This window comes from Sus scrofa, chromosome 2 (assembly GCF_000003025.6).
Source record: "Sus scrofa isolate TJ Tabasco breed Duroc chromosome 2, Sscrofa11.1, whole genome shotgun sequence".
In the NCBI taxonomy this organism is placed as follows: domain Eukaryota; kingdom Metazoa; phylum Chordata; class Mammalia; order Artiodactyla; family Suidae; genus Sus; species Sus scrofa.
The window spans coordinates 46,438,448-46,459,902 of record NC_010444.4 but is presented as its reverse complement, the minus strand read 5'-3'; the positions used below and the strand labels follow the sequence as shown (position 1 = coordinate 46,459,902).

Here is a 21,455-nt window from a genome sequence, read left to right as displayed (position 1 = left end):
GCCAGGAATTGGGCAGAGGGAGAGCCAAAGGAGACGTGCATGCACCCCACGTTGGAGGGCTTCATCTGCCCTCATGCTCAGGTCATAAGGGCCGTGTGTTCTTAGCACTCCATCAACAGTCTTAGACCCGTGTTTCCTGCGCCATAAATATTTCCACTTTCCAGGTGGTGGGCTTCAGTTAGGGTTTGTTCGAAAAAGGGAGATTTGCCTTTTCTTTTCCCACTTCAGCATGCCGTGGCCTCATTCTTTGTCATCTTAGGGCCAGAGGGGCTTAAGATCAGTAAAAAGGAGTCAGTGCAATTTTTTCCTCTTGCATGCTCATGCTCATGTGCATGTGCAGACACTCAAGAGTATTTCCTGCAATCTAAGACCTCATAGATAATAATAGCTCAGTATAGACAGTAACAGTTTCTCAAGATAAAACAGTGTTCCTCTATAAATCTCCACATCTCAGAAATGTTAGTGTGAAGACATCATAGAATAAAATTAATGTGCTGTACAAGTGTATCATACATTTTTGACTTCACTTCAGCTAACTGTTGTTTGGATGTATTAGCAACTCCCGCCACCCCTCTATTTTGGGGGTGAGTGGTGATGATGGAGTGGAATGTTTAAAAGTCCAGGATATTCCACTAGAATGACACAGAAAAGCAATCTACTCAGGTCTGACACTGAGAGTTATAATTTCTTCAAAGCCAGGCATGTATTTCTCGGCTTAAAACGACAATGCTTCCATTGAAATCTCTCAGCTCGGTGTCTTTCTGTCCTGTCATTTCAGAATACGTAGGTCTACAACCAAGCTCTCAGTTCTGATTTCAAGATATCCCTGATGGTGCTTATTATCTGCATGGTTACTTTAGATTTTAAACAAAAAAAAATTTTAATCATCTTAATTTTCCAGTGTATATCGTTGATACAGGGGAGATGTTATGAAATTAAATGAGTAGAGTGTCTCCACTACAAAAAGTAGGAAATCACTGGTATAGATATTTTAGTCCATTTGTAGAAAATTGCCTATTCTCAAATAGGTAGGTCAAGTGCAGAAAGAACCTCTACTTGAGATAAAATTTCCTCTCTGCACTTGGCTTTCTCTCTATTAGGACAGGCGACCAAGAGCTGCCCAGATTTTAACATCCTGCTATGTTTTCACTAGTGATTTTTCTGGCTGTAGGTATTAAGATGTATTTGATTATGATGGAACTCAAACTCATAGGTACAAATGCTTTTAGGACTGGAAGACCTTTAAAGAATAAACTGCAACTTTTCCCCTTGTAGATGAAGAAAATTAGAGTGTTAAGTGATTTGCCCAATGTAATACAGTCGTTAATGTCAGGTGGAGGGCAGTTTGGAACCAGGTCTCCAGACTCCCCAGCAGGTATGCTTTTTATTGGCATAGAGCAAGTTGGTGTGATAGAAGCAAGGGATTTACTCTACTGCCCTTGAACTTCTGTTTTCATTTGGGTACCTGGTGGAATGCCAAGTAATAAGAGAGTCAAACCTGGCTTTATTTAACAAAAGAAAAAGACCATATTCTAATGCTGTGTGTATGAAGCTGTGTAACATAAACAGCATAGGTGGTGACTTTTCTCCTTCCCTCATTGACTGATTGTTAAAAAAGGAAAGTATCAAACTTCCGTGAATGTTTTGAAGAACCCTTCAATCAGCCTAGCAGAGGGAAGCATCTCAAGCAGCTCTAATAGAATAAGTGGATTATGGAGAGGTAGGGACTTATTTCTCTTCGGACCTGGACTTAGTGATTCCTGGTCACTCCACCCAAGTGTGCACAAACACACTCTGTATTTGGGTGAGCAGACCTGCCTCTGTCATCAGCATTTCATAAACACAGAACTCAGGTCTGAGGGAGGCCTCATGACATACTTTAGGAATAGAGCCAAGCCCACAGCTCTTTTATAGTTATTCCTCAGAGTGTGCATCGGCCAGGCAGGCAAGAAGCCTGGGCTGCCAATTTCTTGGCTCCCCAAACCTGGGCCCTGGAGAGGTTGTATGGCTTGTAGCTGGTTGGGGAAGGAACCTGTCGTTATATCTCTGCCCTTCCTTCAGTTTCAGAAATCACCTTGAGGGTGTTGATAACCTCTTATGAGGGGTTAAATGGCTTGGGAATTAGCGTCAAAAATGACCGGTGCAGAGAATCCCACAAGCTTGTATTGATGTCAGGTTGCTCTTGACAGGGAAGAAAAAGTGTGACTGAGCCAGATTTTCTGTTCATTATACCCGGATCACCCTCTGAGGGGATGGCAGGGCAGGTGGAACACCAGACCAGCTCAGGGTAGACTGAAGAGCACTGAGACCCTACAGGCATGAGGCTCAGTTTGGCTGTAGGGCGTTTGTACACACACATAGTCTGTTTAATCATAAAATTCCACTGACTTCAAAATGTGTCTTTTTTTCTGGCATTTCCATGTCCGAAATATTTTGGGTCTTTAAAAAACAGTTACCAGAAGAAGCTAGCCTTAGTTTAGAACATTCAGCAGATTCGCAAATGGAGCTTCAGTTCTAAATGCCGTCTGACCAGTGGCAGCAAAGGCAGCACTTTAGTCACTGGAGGCCAGCAATCTGCAGGCATCCGGGGCCCTCGTGGTGTCGTTCAGCTACAGCACACGCCCTTACAGATCCTCTTAATGACTATGTGTATCCCTGAATAGCTGTAAGATGAGGCTCGTTATTTTTTGGTGGAGAGCCAGAGAATCATATGAAATAAAACATTTGATGTAAGGGTAGGCTCTTTTTTCAAGGATTAATGCAAGCTTTTTGTAAATTCACATGGTGTTTCTGCAAGTTATGGGGCAAAGTAGTGTCTGTACCTTGGGCGCACCAGATTGATGTTCCTTAGAACCCCTCTAGTGCTTGTAGGCTTTTCCTATTCCTTTTGACCTTGCCTTTGGCACCTCAGCATGTTTATTCATCACCTTTGGGTAAATCTATAAACAAGGAGGCCACCTCTTAGCTGGTACTGGTGTCTTAGCCTGAAGCTTCCCTTCACCTTCACTCAGTGTCAACTCTGAATGGCAACTGTGGAGAGGGCTCTTTTTCCTTTGATGTCACCCTTTTGCCTCTGCTTTGCTGGGCCTGGTGTAGATTGTATAGACCTGCGCTCAGCTAGGAACCTCGACATGTTTACTGAACGTGAATCCCTGCCTGCTCCATCAAGGCTTGTTCCACACCAGGGCTCTGACCGTTTCTCCATCTGTACTGGGGAAGTGACAGAACCAGCTCAAAGGAGTTGGGAGTTGGGGTTGTTGGTCATTGCCCTTCTGGAGAGTTATCTGGGTCACATATTTCTCCTAAAATGTGGGGGAAAAATAACAACCCAAAAAACCCCCGCACACTCCTGCACATTTTATTGTACCCAAGTATCATGTGTTTGTATACATTATGTATTTTTTAACTAAGAAGAAAAATAACCCTGCCTTTGTACGCAATCCTTTTAACAAATTGTTTATTGTTGTATCCAGGTAACAAGCATGGTAAGTATTTTCACCGAATTTAGTATTCTGTACTTTAGCTGTGCTTGGCAGACTTTTTGGCTAGCTTTGTGTTATCAGCCTTGGCTCTTCTAGAAAAGACCCATTTAGGAGAAGGAGAACCCACGTCCCCAGTAGTGTCCCCTGTGTCCTTGGCTATAGAAAGAACCCGTCTGGCCATCAGCACAGTCGGAGATACCTGAGAAAGCATGCCCCACCCCGCCGCCAGCATGCTGCTTGTCCCTTCCGTCATCGCCCCCCCCACTGCTTCTGAGCCTCCTCACCACGTGTCTGCAGGGCTCCCGGGCTGCGCATGACTTCAGTGGCTCCTGAGACTGTGGCCCTAGACAGCGCACAGGGCTGGGCCTCCTCGAGTTCTACCAGCGACCTACTCCAGACCCACCACCACGCCTCTTCTCTCACCCCTCCTCCCATCTGTGTGCTTGAAAGCAGGGCCTTTTTTTTTTTTTTTTTTTTTTTCCTTTCCTCGAGTATGTGAAGTAATAGGAGGCCTCTCCTTTCGGAAGCTGGAAAAATAAATATATTGTCCACTCTTCTCAGAGGCTTCCCATTCTGTTGGAAAATGGATTAAAAAAATTTTTTTTTAAAAAACCTTGCCACTGGGTGTACTCAGTAAATGTTCAGAGTTAAACGGTAGGTTGAGTGTGTTTTAGCCTTCTGGCTGTGTTTATTTATCCGTGCATGTTTGCTTTTCCGGCCTCTTTTGTGGCTCCGTATTTTAGTCCATGTGCTCGTGGCTGTGCCTGTTTAAGCTGCCCGGTAGCCATGCATTGTGTATTAAGTCTGTGTGTCGCTGTCACCTTCAAGGATCAGACTGCGAAGGATAAGGCCCTGCAGCACATGGCCGCCATGTCATCAGCCCAGATCGTCTCGGCCACTGCCATTCACAACAAGCTGGGGCTGCCCGGGATTCCACGCCCCACCTTCCCAGGGGCGCCGGGGGTAAGTCACAGGTTGGAGCCAATAATGATGGCCCCCGGGCACATGGAGTCCACGAGGCTGAGCGTCAAGCCATCCACCTGGCACTTGTTGATTGGCTCAGGTGTAAGAGAGGGGAAAGGCCACCTTGGGATACACGGATGCTGGGTGCAAAATGATGAAAGAAAGCGGGAGTTCCCATCATGGCTCAGTGGTTAACGAACCTGAGTAGTATCCAGATGGACACGGGTTCAATCCCTGGCCTTACTCAGTGGGTTAAGGACCTGGCGTTGCCCTGAGCTGTGATGTAGGTCGCAGACACGTCTCGGATCCTGCATTGCTGTGGCTATGGTATAGGCTGGTGGCTACAGCTCTCATTCAACCCCTAGCCTGGGAACCTCCACATACCACAGTGTGGCCCTAAAAAAAAGACAAAAAGACAAAAAAAAAAAAAAAAAGTAGTGGAAGAAAGCAGGGAGCTGGGGAGAGGAAGAGAGGGAGAGGGAGGGGGTTTTAGTCCCTGAGGCATGCAGTTTAGTATCATTTTTATGGCACCCTTTCAGGTTGTGATCTGCCTCTCTGGCTCTTTTTCCTGCCCCTTGGTCTCTGTTGCTGTGTCCTTGGGGTTGCTTTATGGCAACTAACCCCTCAAGGGACAAATGTATACTAGTACTGTTTTCATTTCACAGCTGCCACAGGCTGAGAAGCTGGCTTAATGTTATGATCTCATTTAATCCTCATCTTAATCTTAAATGCTTCTTAACCATTATTGCCATTTTACAGATGAGAAAACTGAAGTTAATTAGTAACAAAATAGGAGTTGGGATAACTGGATCTTAATCACATGGATAGCCATGCCAGGGCTGCCTGGCTCCCTTTATATCATATTGCCTTTTCAGCAGGCAGGCAGCAGGCACCAAAAGCCTCAGGAAAGCTCGCAGCCTAAGAGGTGTCTGTGTTGCTGTCCAGAGCTCCTGGGCAGAACAGAGCCTTGTCCTCTCCCCATGCTTTGAGCTGTGGAGGCAGAGTGACAGACAGGAAGCTTTTCAGAATGGAGGGAGGAAGAGAAAGATGAGTGTTTCCAGGTTTCCTCTGCCATGCACCCAGATTTCTTTTGGAAGTTAGAAGAACACTGAAAAGCTGCCGCCTGGTCCCTACCCTCAAGGAGGTTTTCCAGCAGATGAGCTAAAGCAAGCTGTAGGTTGCCATCTTGTGCACAGCAGCCAATGTATCTGCATTTAGGGAAAGCCACTTTGCAGCTGGTGGATGATCCGAACCCACTGTCTTTAGCAGGGATTGCAGTGCATAGACGTCCTGAACAGTGCTTTGAGGTGAACTCATAACCCTGAAGCTTTTTGCCTTTTGCCTTCCAGTTCTGGCCGGGAATGATACAAACAGGGCAGCCTGGATCCTCACAAGAGTAAGTCTGAGGAGGGGCCAACACTGCCAGCAAGGGGCTGGTCACAGCCCACCCCACCCCAGGTTGAGGTTTTCTGGCCCCAGACCACCTGGGGGCTGGGAGGCGAAGAGATTGAACCTGAGATCACCAACGTCATCCCCCACTGTTGTCTGCTGAGGCAATAGCAGCAAAGAGACTGTGCAAATCCAGGAGATCTGTAAACACCTCACTCCCACCTTAAGTACTAGTAGGCATGCAGCTAGCAACAGGTGGAGGGTCTCCGTCCCTTCAAGGCCTTGGAGGTAGAGCCTGGGGTCCTTCTAGAGAGGGCAGCAGAGGTGATCCTACAGCCCATTTTATTCCGGCCTTCCCTGTGGTGGGAGCAGCTCATAGGAAATTCTGCTGATGCCTGGTAGGCCAGGGAAGCAAGCTCAGTAAGCTGGAAGGTAAGGGCTGTCTGGGGATAGAAGCTGAATGGAAATCTTGCCTGAGTATTCTCAAAAGAACTGGAGCTATTTAGCTAGAAAAGGAGAGCCTGAGACACGTCCCCAGCCTTGCCTGGAAATGGTGACCGCTTGACCTCAGTCTCTGCAGGGATGAGAAGAATGGTTCATACGTAGCCTATCACAGCATGTGGAGTTGGGCTGACCGGTCCAGCTGGTCCCATTGAATTGGCATGAGGCTTGGTGGTTTGGTCCCCAGTGCCCTCACAGTTCAACAATGTAACTGTCTGTCTTGGCAGTGCTCTACTGGGCTGTGAATCACCTGCAGGCAGGAAACCCTACAGTGGGGAGGACCCCAGGTGAGGCCCCAGCCCTGGAAGGCTAGGGCCAGGCCTGGGAAGTAGCTGCCACTCCTCCGTGGTTTTTGACTCTCTCCATCCTATCTCCAGCGTCAAGCCCTTCGTGCAGCAGGCCTACCCCATCCAGCCGGCGGTCACGGCCCCCATTCCAGGTGAGTCTCTGTAGGACCCTTGGGCCCTGTCCCACAGCCACACATACCCCCTACTTGCAGAGCCTTGGGTGCCCCTGTCTTCCCACCACCCTCCTTAGGGCAGAATGAACCCAGAGCTCAGGGGAGTCATAGGGGTGTCCCCTCCCAGGCCCTGATTCCTCTCAGTCCTCTCCCAGGAGCTCTTCTCATGGGTTTTAGAGAAACAGAAAGCCTGATGACTTTCACTCAGGACCTGGGTCACCCTCAGAAGGGGAAGTGGCTAAAGTTCCTTCCCCATCATAAACAGGCCACATGGGCAATCTCAGTCTGGAAGGAAGATTCACCCCTTTTTCACCCTTTCTTAGATAAGTATATTTCAGTTCCTAGTACTGTTCTTTAAAGGAATGCTTACAGGGAAGCCCAACTAGAAAACACACACCTGGCCAGCCCGCCTCCTACCATGCACGTGAACAGACTCAGTGGGACTCTCTTCATCAAAGACCCCCCAGATTGCAGTGCAATCACATGCGGCCCTCTGCTCCAGTACCATGGAATGTTCCAAGAGGACTTCTGCAGCACTGGTGACTGCAGCCTTTGGAAGGGAGAGGGACGAGCCCAAGGACTGCCCGCGCATCCCTGTCTCACAGGAGGTCTCTGCCAGCCGCCACTTCTTCTCTTCCATCACCCTTGCTGAGGTCCCCAGCAAAGCCCCGTGGCCGAGGACTAGGTGTCCTCATACCACGGCCCTTGACCTGAGCCGGGCCAGCCTTATGGGGAGCCATGTGCGTTGTGCTTCTCTGGCTGGCCACACCTCTGGTTTCCGTGGCCAGAACCTACCATGCCTGGCACTGCTGGACTCTGGCAGAGGGCCCTATTGGCCTTTCCTTCTGAGTCGTCTGTTTTGTAGGGCTCTGCCCCAAGGTTAGCCTGGGTCCGAGGGGAGGCAAGCAGCCAGGTTTAAGGTGATGATGGATTGGTCTTTCAGGGTTTGAGCCAGCGTCAGCCCCAGCTCCCTCGGTCCCAGCCTGGCAGGGCCGCTCCATTGGCACAACCAAACTTCGCCTGGTGGAATTCTCAGCTTTCCTCGAACAGCAGCGAGACCCGGACTCGGTGAGTGTGCTCAGAGAGGTGTGTCTTGAACCCAAGATTTGCTCCTCTTCCCCTGCCCTTGGGCCTGATGAGTAGCCTGCCTGAAAACAGTCCTGAGAAGAATAGCAGAGCAGCCCTTCAACAAAGTAAAAAGACATTTCTGTTGACAAAGATGTAGAACTTTAGACCTGAATGGTTATGGAGGCTCCGGACCTCAAACTCCAGGGATTATTGGAGCTGAACAGAAGGACCTTAGCAGGCTCTTGCAACTGGTAAAATGTAATGCTTATTGAGCCCTACCCTGTAGCGGGCGTTGAGCAAAGCGATTTCAATCACATTTTACCTTTACAAAACCTCTTAATAGTAGGTGCTGTCTGATGCATGAGGAAACAGACAGGTTAAGTAATTTCCCTATAGTGACACAGTTGATATCTGGTGGATTAGAGATTCAAAGTCATATCTTTAAAACTCAGGCCTAAACATGTAGCTGTTATGCTATACTTCTTTTCCAAGCTGTTTTTTTTCTCAAGATGGCAAGTTGTTATTTTCTGAAAGAAAATCCACAGTAATAGTACGTTAGCAGTTTGACGTAGAATGCTATGCACTAGAATACCATAAATACCGATAACATCGAAATCTGGATTCTGTTTGTCTCTTCTCTTCTTTGCCATCCCCCTGCCCCATCTCATGCCTGTCATCCCACAGCTTCTCAGCCAGGCCCACCGTTTCCCCCACATATGTGAGCCTTGCTTCTCCCCCACCCACAAGCCCGAGACCCTTTCCTCACTCCCACTCCTTGCCTGTGAGTGTGAGCCTTGCACCAAGGCAGAAACGAAGAAATCATGTTTGTCTTGGGGATCTTCACGAACTCCTCTCCATGCTCTCTCCCTCACCCCACCCCACCCATCTCGGGGGCTACCGAGAGCGCACAGGTGCCATGCTCTCTGGGTGGTGGCCACCTCGCTGTCAGGCTACTACCATCGAAAAGTGTCATGAATGCGTGCACTGTGTATAAATAGTTCAGGTACCGAATGACCGGAGGTGAGCTATCCGAGGAAGTGTCTGATGGTAGATGGGGGCGATACCATGGGCAGAGGGACTTCCATCAGCCATCACCAGTGTGGACACGCGAAGACCCTGGCATTTCTGTCTGGGAATCGTGAAGGCGGGGAGCTGGTGGAAGAATAGAGCCTGTTCCCGAATTAGGCTGTCGAGGCAGGTAAAGGAAAAGGAGATCATTGAGAACAGGGATGAGAAGGCCATCGGGATCACCCAGGTGTCTGAGTGGCTTTATAAGAAGGGCGATGGGGAGAGCTTAAATACCTGTCTGTGGGAGCCCTGAAATAAACAAGCAGAAAGACCATCATCCTGATTCTTCTTTTTTCTGAGAAGTATAGATGGTTCTTTGGCCGAAGGCTGGGCCTTAGCCTCGTTAGTGTTTTTGCTTTCTGTAACTCAGAGTACTTTGTCTTGGTTATTTCATTTTGCCCTCAAACTGCTTGTGAAGTAGTTTCTGTTTTCCTCATTTTTCAGGTAAAGAAACTGAGGCCCAGACACATTAAAATGACTTAGGATTTTTAGCCAATAAGCAGAAGGACCAGGAGCCAAGATCCTCTGTTTCAGGATACTCGTTTCACTACTGTAAACCACCACCAGTGGTGAAGGTCTCTTGAATTGTGTGTTAGTTTGCGTATCTCCTGTGTGAGGGAATCTCTTTCTTTCCTTGGAATAGGACTCCAAGACACTGGGAAGCAAAATCCCAAGCTGTTAGCTGTTATCCTTATTAAAATACTCAATATAGGAGTTCCTGCTCTGGTGCTGACTGCAGCAGCTCGGGTCACTGCAGGGCAAGGGTTCAATCTCTAGCCCAGCACAGTGGGCTAAAGGATCCAGCATTGCTGCAGCTGTGGTGTAGGTTGCAGCTGTAGCTCAGATTCAGTCCTAGCCCAGGGACTCCATGTCGTGAGGGTGCTGCCGTTAAAAGAAATTTTTTTTTAAAGACAAAATATAATGTTTTACCACAGTTAATTTTTTTTTTTTTTTTAAATTGGAGAAGCCTGTGGCAGCCTATGACTGTCCTCTTCACTTATGGACCTTTTAGGGCCCCGAATGTCCAGTTCCTCTTTTTGTTGTTGTTAGTATCAGTTGGGTTTCACACTGAGTCACTGCTAGATTCATTCAGTCCATTCTGTTTATGTGCACTTGGATGTTGATCATTCAGTCCATGGATGTTGAAGGCGCTCCGTCTGCCAGGGAGGGCTCAGTGCTGCACAGACAACCGCTGACGCTGCTTTTGTGGAAGGTGATGTCTGGTGACAAGGCACACGAAGCAGTTGTCACACATGAGGTCCCTGTGAAGCGTGGTGACTGCTGGGCAGGAAGGATACTGGACGCTGGGAGTGATGGTTGGATGATTGGGACTGGGCAGGCTTCTTTAAAGACGTAGCCCCTACCCTGAGAGGTGGAGGATCGATGCGGGCCAGGGAGGAGTAAGGGAGAAGAGCTTTCCAGAGGCTGATGCTGATGTCTATAAAGCAATGAGGGAAAGCTGGTGAATGGTCTAGAAAGGCAGGGCCTCCGGGTCCTCAGAGGAGAGTCCAGAGAGAGAGATGCTTCATGCACCTTCAGGATTACACCTAAGATCTGAACGGTTCAACTAGACTTGACCTTGTACTGATGAAAGAAAAGGTTTGTCTCTTTAGGTGGGACTCCAATACGTGACCTCCGTGGTGACAGTGGTAACAAATGTGGTCCACTAGAGAGTGAATTTCCAGGGTAGCCGGGACTAGGGGAGGCCACCCTGGACCAAGGACTAGGTGGACTAGGCAAACTAGGTTCTCGTCTTGGCTTTGTTGCTCCCAAGTGTGCCTCCGTGCCCTGTGTCCTCTTGGGAGCCAGTTCAGGCAGAGAAGGGTTCAGAGGTGGCCACAGCCAGTGACTGGCTGTGAGATAGCAATCTCACCAGGCCCCTTCTGTAGAAAGAAATAGAGTTATCTACCTCATGGGCTGTGAAAAGGATGAAGGAAGTCACCAATGAAAGGTAGTTCACACTGCACCCAGCTCGTTGATGCATTTTCTTTGGTTTTTGCGAGCTCTGCCCATGGCCGCATGATTCCAGTGAGCCTCAGCCATCACAGAGGAGTAGGATCTGAAGAATCCAAAGTTGAGTTTGTTTAGGAGCCTCATTAGTTATCTGTAAGCTGTTGGTTTCTTTATCAAATTAACATGCTTAATGTTTGATGTTGAATTTGAAAAACAGTATATCCAAATGTGCTTAAATGTACTGGCTGAATTTATTTTAGATAATTTTAAATTGTCCTATAGTTGGAAGTCTGAGAGTCATTCACATACTACAAGTTTTTTTCAGTGTGACCTTTGACCTCAAGGGCCTTTACCTGTTCATTGTAACAGCACCTTGTGTTTGTAAAGTAAAGCGTGTATTAAATAATTTGAGAAGTTGGCGTTTGAGACTTGTCAGAATGCTTTGAATAATTTTGTTATTTCTCCCCCATTTCAATTAGTCACCTCTCTTAGTCCCAGTCATTCTGAAATTCACTCTTCCGATTCCACATGTCGCCATTGCCACCGTAAGGATTCTCCATGCTTCTGCCACCCCTCCAGTAGAGGTAACCGATAGTGGTGCTAGCCAACACTCTGCATTATCTTACTCAGCCCTATGACATAGCTGCCCAGTGTTAGCTGGGCAGCTATGTCCAGCTGACTTTGGAAATGGGATTCAGATCTAGGTCTGTTGACTCCACATCCTGAAACTGTAACTGAAGGTTACCTGGTCCATATGTATCTGATGAAAAATAAAAATCTGACGGTCCATATGTTCTTCGTAGTCTGTAGCCCACCATATCTCTAAGGAATGAAGGGAAGAATACTCTGGGGGATGAGCGCCCCCTGCTGGCCCTGCTGCATCCTGTGTAAACCAGACATTTCCCCAAGTCAGTGGTTGTTGTTATTGGTGGAGAACCAGCAAGTCAGTCCCTCTGTTACCTTTGGCTCCACTAGAAGCTAAGAGAAAAACAGCAGAGGGTGAAGAAAGGAAGATCTGAAAAACAAAGCCTATTTTAGAAGTGTTAGTAATGCTTGAAAATACACTTTCTACATGATTTCAGTGTTGCACATCAAAGGACTTTGAGTGTTAAGTGCGTGCAAGATCCTCCACCCAGGGTGGGCTTTTTAAAAGAGCCTCTCCTGTAATCAGGGCTCAGTTCCTGGAGACCTGAGTTGGGCAGCTGTTGCTTTAGAAAGATGAAAACCCAGCATTGGTGAGCTGTAAGCTGAATCCTGTGTGTGCATGGGAAGTGATTTTCCTGATCAAGCCTAGTGGGGAAACCTCTACCCCCCTCAAAGGCAGGTCAGGTTCTAGTACCACCAATACCCTGCCCACCCCCCACCCCCAGCTCAGCCACATCCTGCTCTGTAGCTGGCAAACTGCTGGTTCAGACTTCCCAGGCAGAGGTTGTGCCGTTTAATGCCTGTCATGGTTTGGATGCCAGAACAAGCAGGGCTATGAGCAAGAAGAGAGTGTGTGAAGGTTTGGTGAGGTAGGAGTTACACGCTAGAGAAGGGCAAGCTTGGAGATGGAGAGGGTAGGTGGGACAGGAGATCCTTCTCTTTAGATTTTGAAGAGGCACTGTCTTAGGGAAGACAAAAAGTTCCATGTTTGGTACAGAAAAAACCTGAGCAGGGAGGGCACACCTCAGCTCACGTAGGAAACACTGTCACGATTTATGGCAGCACGATAACTGCCTGCGCTTGCTGAGCTGTGTTACGAGCACCACATGCCAAGCATTTGACACAAGCACTGTTCTTATGTCCAGTCTGCCAGACTCAGGACCATTAAGGTGCATTGTCAAGTTCCACCGCCAAGGAGATTTCTGTGCCAAGGTTTGGCTTCACTTTGTATTCTTACCCATGTTGGTGTAATTTTGAAGAAATTAAAAAAATTACTCAAATGCAAAAACAGCTACCCAGACAAACACAGGCTGGGTGTAGAGGGCTCTTCACACTGGGCAGCCCATGAAGGAAGGTGGTCAGGACATTTGGAGAAAGGAAAGTACAGACACTTGATTTGGGCTCCACGGGAGGAGAGAATTCCAGAATGGTGCCCAGGCTTGGATAATGGCAAGTCTTCAACCAGAAGGCAAAGAGTTTTGCTACCTGGAGTGTCCTAGGCCCCTTTATTTCTAAGTGGCTGGAACAGCTAGAAGCGTGGGACCTCCTGGGCGTGAGGGGGTGAGTCAGCGATCTTCACAGCCCCAGGAGCCCAAGTTCTCCCCTCCAGGGGGAGCCTGCGCTAAAGTTCTGTAGATACATTCTGCACATAGCCTGATTCTTTTCCATACGGGCAGCTGGTCAGGTGTGGGCCCGAGGATGGTTTGATTTTCATGTTTTTATAGCTTCATTTCAAAGGCCTAAATTCACAGAGCAACTAAAGTTCCTTTGTCAGATCACAGATCCTGACTTTGGTTTGTGAAATGTGACCACTGCAACTCTCAGGAAATACGACATTGGTGAGTGAGGCCCGTGACAGAAAGAAGGGCTGGGAGGTCTGTGAGGGGATTCGATTGGAGAAATAAGATCAGAAGCCAGGTTTCACTTCCAGATTGCCTGGAGGGTCCTTGCCTGTATCCTGTTCAGAGTGGTGCTGAACAAGTTTTCTCTGGAGTAGCTTCTAAGCCCTGTAGTGCCTGCTAAGGTGGTCGCTACATCTCAGAGCAGAGTCACGTACTCATGGGGAACAGCTCTTGGGGATTTGATTTCTGATGCTTCAGAAAAAAATCCTCTTTTCCTCAGTTCATGGCTTGTGTGCAGTTCTCATTAATAGGTAACCTGCGTGCCAGCATCTATGTAGCTCCCTAAGGTTCACACAGAACTGTCAGGTTTCTTGTTTCGTTTGACCTTCACGCTGACCCTGGAGATGAGCAGACCCAGTATCATCTCTGTTTGGATGATGACATTGAGACCCAGAAAGGTTAAGTAATTTGCCTCAGGCCACACAGCTCAGAAAGAGCAGAGCCTGGATTCTAACCCATGCGTTGTTAATGTACGCATCATGTGCTTTGAATAAATGCTCAGAAGCCCACTTGGCTTTCCAGGTTCTCAGAGGAAGACTGCATGCAGCAGGTCTGACTGGTGGCTGTGCCCAGTGTTTATGCTTCTCCTAGGTTTTTCTGATGTGTTTTATTCCATGTGGTCTTTCAGTAGGACATGGGAGATGGAGTGTCTTCCAGGGCTGGAGGTGATGGCTCCTGGGGTGTGGTGTGGCCTTTCCCACCCTGTCTTGCAAGACTGCCAAGGTGTCCTGTCAGCTCACCCCACCCCAAGCTGTGCCCTCTTGTAGCCACAGTGGGTGGCTCCCTCTCCATGTCTGAGCTTCTCTGGACACTCAACCCGCTTTCTTCATGACCGTTTAGGGATGAGGCAGTTGAAAGCATCTGGAAATCTGGGTTTTATACACATTTCACAGAGGCCCGTCCAGGCTTCATCTGCTTTCCTTGGCAGGTCAGCACCCTACCCGCCTGTCTTCCTGGTCGCAGTCCCTGCACTCAGCCAGTGGGCTTAAGCAGCTGCACTTCTCTCTTCTGTGGGGAAGACACACGTCTTTCTAGGAAAACAGCAGCCCTTCTGTGGAGATGGTGGTGAAAGCAGGAGGTGGGAGTGAGGGTGGTGCAGCCTCCTGTGAGATCCAGGAAGGAAGGACTTATTGACTCCTGGTTTCTTGTTCCCAGTGGTGCATCTTTCAGCAAGGGAAGGGAGGAAGCAGCACTGGGGGGTCAAGTAGCTAGAACAGAGGTGGTGCCTCTGAGCAGATGGCCAAGAAGAGAGCCTGCTAGAGTGTGAACCCTGGAAGGCCCCTCCCCTAGGGGCTGACTGTGCAGGTCCCTCTCCTTGGCATGTCCTGCAACCACTCCCACCCACTCGGCTAGGGTGTCTGAGCAGAGTGTCCAGGCAGGAACATAACAGGAAGCAAATGTAGGTGATTTGTCCTTGTTCTGTTTCAACTTGTACATTAGCCTTCCCCTGACATGAGTTATTTGTCTTGCTTTCTTTAAATTCCTAAGTGGATTATAATTTTTCTTCTGGTATTATTTGACAGCAGTCATTTTTCAAGGTTTTACTGCGTTCTTCAAATACCTGGAATTTTTGGAAGACGTTTAGGGAAAGACTGCCATCTTCAGGTCAGACAGTGTAGTGCAGAGCTGGGGCGTGTTCCTAGGGAGCTGCTCAGATGCCCAGGACCAGATTCCCAGGGCTTTTGCCTTTCCTCTTCCATAAACAGTGAACTGCTGTGTCACTTCACTCTGAAATAGAGTGGAACTCATGAGACTCTGGGCAGCCCTTTCAAAAAAAAAGAGAAAAGAAAATTAAACCCCAGTGGCCACTTTGAGAGTTGTTCTCATCTGTCTCATCTGCAGTAATGGACACTCTCTCAGGCTGCTCCAGCCTTACTATGAGGAAAGACTTCACTGACACGCCTGAGGGAAATCCAGGGGACAGATCCCTGAGGGCCTCGTGTGCATGTCACCCCCACCTCAGCCACCCTGCGTTACAATACCTAACGCAGTTTCAGAACAGTAGGAACACCCTAATGTGTCTGAAACTTCCTCTCTTAATTTCTGCTTTAAATTGTAGTGTTTCCATTTCATTGCTGTCAGAGAAAAAGCCATAATTTCATGCCATTCCACTCGAAGTGCAGAAACATTGTGATGGAAATAATAATAGCAGTAATCATAATATCAAATTATGTGCTAGGCACAGCATTGTGTATTTTCCATGTGTATCTCATTGTAGCCTCGTAGCACTCCTTCTAGGTAGGTACTATTGTTAGCCATGGCCGTGGAAGCTGCAGCAGAGCAGGCTGTGAGCGCCCCTCCCAGATGACTCAGCTGGGAAATGGTGTCGGCGCCAGGATTCAGACCCAGACCCGGAGTCTGGTGCCCAGCCCTCCTCCCTACAGCCTCCCTATGCACCAGAGAGAAGGAAAGCCAGAGACCAGGAAAGAAAGTGACCTCTTAGAAGTTCCTGTCGTGGCTCAGCAGTTAATGAACCCAACTAGCACCCATGAGGTTGTGGGTTTGATCCCTGGCCTCGCTCAGTGGGTTAAGGGTCCGGCGTTGCCGTGAGCTGTGGTGTAGGTCACAGACATGGCATGGATCTGGCACTGCTGTGGCTGTGGCATAGGTTGGCAGCTGTATCTCCGATTGGACCCCTAGCCTGGGAAGCTATGCGCAGGGAGTAGATGGTCGCCAGGGGGGGGGTGCGGAGCTGGGTGTAGGTCACAGACATGGCATGGATCTGGCACTGCTGTGGCATAGGTTGGCAGCTGTATCTCCGATTGGACCCCTAGCCTGGGAAGCTCCATATGCCGCAGGTGCAGCCCTAAAAAGACCAAAAAAAAAAAGAGAAAGTGACCTCTTAGAGCAGCTTTCGGTGGGAGGACCGTCCTTTCTTATTCCCCCAGGGGAATAACCCACTGCAAGTCACTTTTCGACACTTTTAGGATTACATTTACCTTTATCACTGTTTATGACTGCTGTGAGGAATAATGGGAGGGATTATAGCAATGAAAAGAGAAAAATGGGCATTTCCCCAAGTCCAAAGAGAAACCTGTGGGCTAAGATTGTGTTGGGGGCTGCTGAGCTGCAGGATGTCTCAGTCCAGGCAGGATTTTGCTGGTGCAACATCAGTCTTTTTGGTGAACCCAGCAGGAAGACAAGGGTCCAGGCTCCTGCTCAGTCATCCTGAGTATTTGAGTCACAGGAAGGCTCTGCAATCTGACCTAGTTCCTTTCGGGTCCAGGGAACTTCGGGTCCAACCAAAACAGACATCCTGAAGCAGGACTCAATATTGTTTCCCTTTGTACTTCCTTGCTTTCATCACAAAACTCTATGATGGTTCAGGGTAGTTTTCGATTGGTTGTTTAATTTAACAAAGTTATAGATATGCTTTGTGTTGCCAGCTAAAAATTGTCACTTGCCATCTGGTTCTACAAGGATGAAGTCACTAGCCATGGCAGTCGCTGACCTTCAGTACACCTTGAAAGGGTTCAGGGTGGAGATCAGGAATGAGGCCCTCTGTGCTCTGGGAAAACTGGCAGAACAGGCCTTCAGATAGCTAGATATTTTCAGGAATAGATTTTACGAGCCTAAATTCTTAACATCTCCTCCTATCTAGAAAAGCACTAAAATCATTATCGGTGATATCTACTCCTCATGACTAGCAGCAGCCCTCTGCCAAAACCTGTGCTCGACTGCACGTATCCGCCTTCACCAAAATCATACATAACACTGACCTCTCCCCTAGTTCTTTGGAGCAGTTCCTCAGGGCTCCCTGAGAGGCTGTCTCCCGGGCTATAGTCCTCATTTTTCCCCCGATAAAACTTAAGTCACAACTCTCACATTATACATTTTTTCCACCCACAGTTTATAAGCCATATCAGACCCCATGCGGGACCTATTAAGAAAAGCAGCGATTTCTGCATCCCCCCCACCCCATCTCCCACCCCTCTAGTCCTACTCCTTAGGGACAGCTGCTTGAAGCCTTTCAGCCCTTGCTTTTTTTCTTTTTTCTTTTCTTTTCTTTTTTCTGTCTTTCGAGGCGCATACCCACGGTATATGGAAGGGCCCAGGCTAAGGGTTGAATTGGAGCTGCAGCTGCCGGCCTGTGCCACAGCCACAGCAACCCAGGATCCAAGCTGTGTCTGAGACCTATACCACAGTTCACGGCAGCACTGGATCCTTAATCCACTGAGCGAGACCAGGGATCGAACCTGCGTCAGACTCGTTTCCACTGAGCCACGACGGGAACTCCCCAGCCCTTGCTTTGTATATTACCTCCATATTTCTGAGGAACATGCTTATACTCTGTATTTTGATCCATTGATTTTAGATGCTCTTTATTGACTTCTTACTGTGGAAGACCTGAACTTAGCTCTCTGGATTTAGCACATGAAACCCCCTCCCCCCAAAAACCTCCGTATACTTATATCACAATTTTTTGGTTTAATTAACACTCAGTATTTATATTACAAACCTGTGTGAATTTTGTACATAGCATGGTTAATGTGCGATATATGAGAACCATTTTCTTGATTGTAAAACTTTTTTGTGAGGTTTGTCATTGCCCTTTTTTATTTCTTCAGTTTTCATAGACTTCCACAATTGATCCTCCATATTTCTAACAGAATTCTCAAACCCTTCTCCAGATGGTCAGACAAGTCAGGGCTCTGAGGTCTTTTGTCCCCTTGGCGACATCCCCCAGGAGCCTTCCACTCCTCGTCCACACTGCGCTGGCTCTGTCCAGGTCAGCAGCCTAGCTCTTGGCCCGTGTGTTCCTCTAGCTCTCTTCTGGGTTAGTCCCTCATCTCCCTTCTTTTTTGATTTACTCCCTCATTTTATAAGAACATATCCTACTGCTACCTGAGAATAGTTGCAAGGAAGGTCAGTTTTCTGAAACCTTACAAATCTGAGAGTGTGTTCTCTTCTCACATGTGATGGGTAACTTGGTTTTCATCTTAAGCTTATGAAGTTTCATTCACATTTTCAAGGTGGATTCCACATATGTTTCCTTGCTCATGGAAATAACACTGGTGTTTAGTACTAGAGAATAAGGATATCCATATTAAAAGAGCAGGTGAATACTGACTCAAATCATGGGATTTAAGTCATGTGAAGGGGATGTTGACAGTCCTTACCCCCAACTCTCTCTGTAGGGACCTCTGAGAACATATATTTAATGGGCATGTTCCTGAACACAGGTTTTGCTGCTCGCCATTCAAAAATCAATACAGGGGAGAGAGAGAGAGAAATCATAATGCCAACAATCTGGAGAGGTGGTGGATGCAATGAATCTGAAGATTCTGCTCAGCCATGAAGATTTTTAAAGGGAAAAGGGGAAGACATCTCAGTTAACCATTGAGCCAGGGGATCAGACTCCAGTGTGCACAGGCTGGTCGGCTTATGATTTTTTCCCTTAGATCCTCTCTTGTTCACCCAGTTTGTTCACGAAAGGGGAGGCTAGGAAAGCGATCTGGTCATCTGCTAATGACTTATTCTTCCTTTCTGCTTCTTTAATCTGTGGAAAGAACCCAGCAGATTAGGCAAAGTATTGTGTGATCAAAAGATGTGAAAGGTGTGCTGGGGCTGGAAATGAGTAGAGCATGAGGTCCCTGGCTTAAGGTTAGTGACAAGATAAAAGAGAGCCTCCTGCAGAGAGCTCTTCCTGCCAAAAGCTGCGTCCAGGCAGCACATGAGTCTGTCTATAGAGGCTGAGCTCTGTACAGTCACTCCGTAGCCTCTGGGAAGAGAGGGACTTTGTCCTCTTAGCTCATGGATTTCCTGTGCCCAGCACAGTGCCTGCCATGTAATGAACCTTGAGTGTGCTGACTTATTCTGCTAAAATCCCTACAAGGCACACGCAGAATACCTTTTCTGCTGTTGTCATTGATATATTGATAGCACATCTACTGAGTGCCTAGGAGACTTTTTTTGTGATTGAACAAGCCAATGCTATTTTGAATATCAAGGAAATACAATCTTAGGCCTTGGTGTATGTGATTCAGTGGCATTCCCTCTGTTCCTGCTTACATGTTCCCCCAAATCCTTGGGATTTTCTTTCTTTCTTTTTTTTTTTTTTTTTTTTTGTTATTGTTTTTGCAGGTAATTTGTTTTCTGCCCTATAGAATAAAACTGTGCTTTTTTGACTGTTCCATCTTTAGCTTGGGGGAAACCACCACAACTGGGAAGAGAATAGGATTTAATTGGGAAGGAAAAAGAGAAGTGAGGGAGCCACCCTAGCCTTCTTCCCTTATTAGGAGAACTGGGAGGAAGGGAAGTAAAGCCTCAGCAAATGCGCTTTAGAGTTTTAATTTCATTAACACTTGAACCCAGGCACATCAGGTAGATTTCTTCTTTTTAGCTTTTAGGATTTGGGGGCAGAAGGCTTCCCGACCTACCCAAACTGAATTTAGGAGAGAGGGAGGTCTGTTTGTCCTACTGATGTGGCCTCCAGGATACCTTCTTTTAGTCCTTTGTATTCTTAGAAACAAAGTCACCTCTTGGCAGGGATGAAGCCACTCAGATGCCAACAGTCAGGGTCTGGTTTCAAGTCACCAGCCTTAGAGAGGCAGTGCCCGATTTCCTTTGGCAAAGATAGCCTGCCCGTTCTCAATTCATTTCAGCCTCTTGGGCACAGAGGTAACTTCCTCAAAATAGAAACCTTTGAAGACTATCTGATGCATCTGTGAATCATTATGTTTGTCCCGAATTCTAATTTCACTTCTCAGAACTGTGAAAACACTATTGAGCTTTTTTTCTTTTTTCTCAAATCAACTTTCAGAAAAAGTCGATCTGCGTTAGAAGTATCTAGGCTTTTATATTTTCTTCTGGAGACAGTGCGGTTGATGTTTGCAGCAAATGCATGGGCTAAGGTGTTGACAGATCCATGCTTTAGTCTTAACTCCAGGACTATTCCTGGATGTGTGACCTCAGGCAAGTCTGTTCATCTCTGAGCTTCTATTTCCTCATCTGTTTAAAAAAAAAAAAAAAAAAAAAAATTAAGAAAATCCACCTACAGTGTCGTTGGGAGGCAAAGAATACCCGAGGTCACTAATATAGAAAGCACATTGTATGTAACACTGAATGGACACAGTTCTCTTTCTTCTTTCAGGCACAGGTGAGAGGCCCACACCGAGAGCAGCTTGAAGTGAATGGGCCATGATGAACCGCTGAACTTGCTCTTGGCTTATTTGTGTTTATTTTTTCTTTGCTAAGCAGGAAGGTTGGCTGAAGCAAGGAAGTTCTTTTCCTTCTACCCCAGGATCTAGTTAATCTCACGTAATAATAAATTACAGTAATAGTAATCTTAGCAGCTATGATTTATCAAACATTTCTCGTTTGCTAGGCCCTGTGCCACACACGCACTGTGCATTATTTCCTTTCATCTTCGAACTTCTTCTGTATGACAGTCCTGTATCCCCATTGCACATAGGAGGAAAGTGAGATCTCAGGTTCTTGTCTGGCTCCAGAGTGCAACGCACTCAGCACCTTGATTTTCAGCTATATGTTGCCCTGTTGAAGAATGGCAAATTTTACCCTCCATTCACCTTCTTGATCTCTTAATACCTGGAGGTCCCGACTGTGGTTCCTGAATTTCAGCAGTTTTGACCTCACCCCGTGGACCCTTGCCTATGTCCCCAGCTTTCTCTCCAGTGAAATTAAGGTGTCGTTCTAAGAATTACATTTGTTGCAAATTGTTTTTTCTCTCACCAGGAACAACACATAAGTCCTTTCTTTTGACGCAGTCGAAGAGCTGAGAGGTGCTCAGTGAGAGACTGATTCAACCTCACAGGTGTCCTCAAGGCTCTGCTTGTATTCTATTTTTTCCCCCCATAAATTTGCTGCCTGCAAGTGGCACAAGAAATCAGAGAAATGGTGCCTCCCAGAGCTGGGTAGGGCTGAGAGCTTGCTGCAGGTGGAGGTTAGTCTAAGGTTGGGCAGATGGACATGCAGACAGCCAATAATAATGGCTGGATAGGAGTTCCCATCGTAGCACAGTGGAAACGAATCCAACTAGGAACCATGAGGTTGTGGGTTCGGTCC

The 21,455-nt window shown here is 47.4% G+C and overlaps 1 protein-coding gene across 16 annotated transcripts in view; it reads left to right on the top strand.

The window, feature by feature from the left end:
* TEAD1 (TEA domain transcription factor 1) overlaps positions 1-21,455 on the top strand; it is a 274,130-nt gene that overhangs the window by 210,717 nt on the left and 41,958 nt on the right. For 13 of the 16 annotated variants that reach the window (XM_021077005.1, XM_021076972.1, XM_021076983.1 and 10 more), the window contains 5 exon segments: positions 3,474-3,485; positions 4,311-4,445; positions 5,795-5,841; positions 6,713-6,774; positions 7,739-7,863. In XM_021077005.1, the coding sequence (XP_020932664.1) occupies positions 3,474-3,485; positions 4,311-4,445; positions 5,795-5,841; positions 6,713-6,774; positions 7,739-7,863 (381 nt within the window). 16 annotated transcript variants of the gene reach the window in all.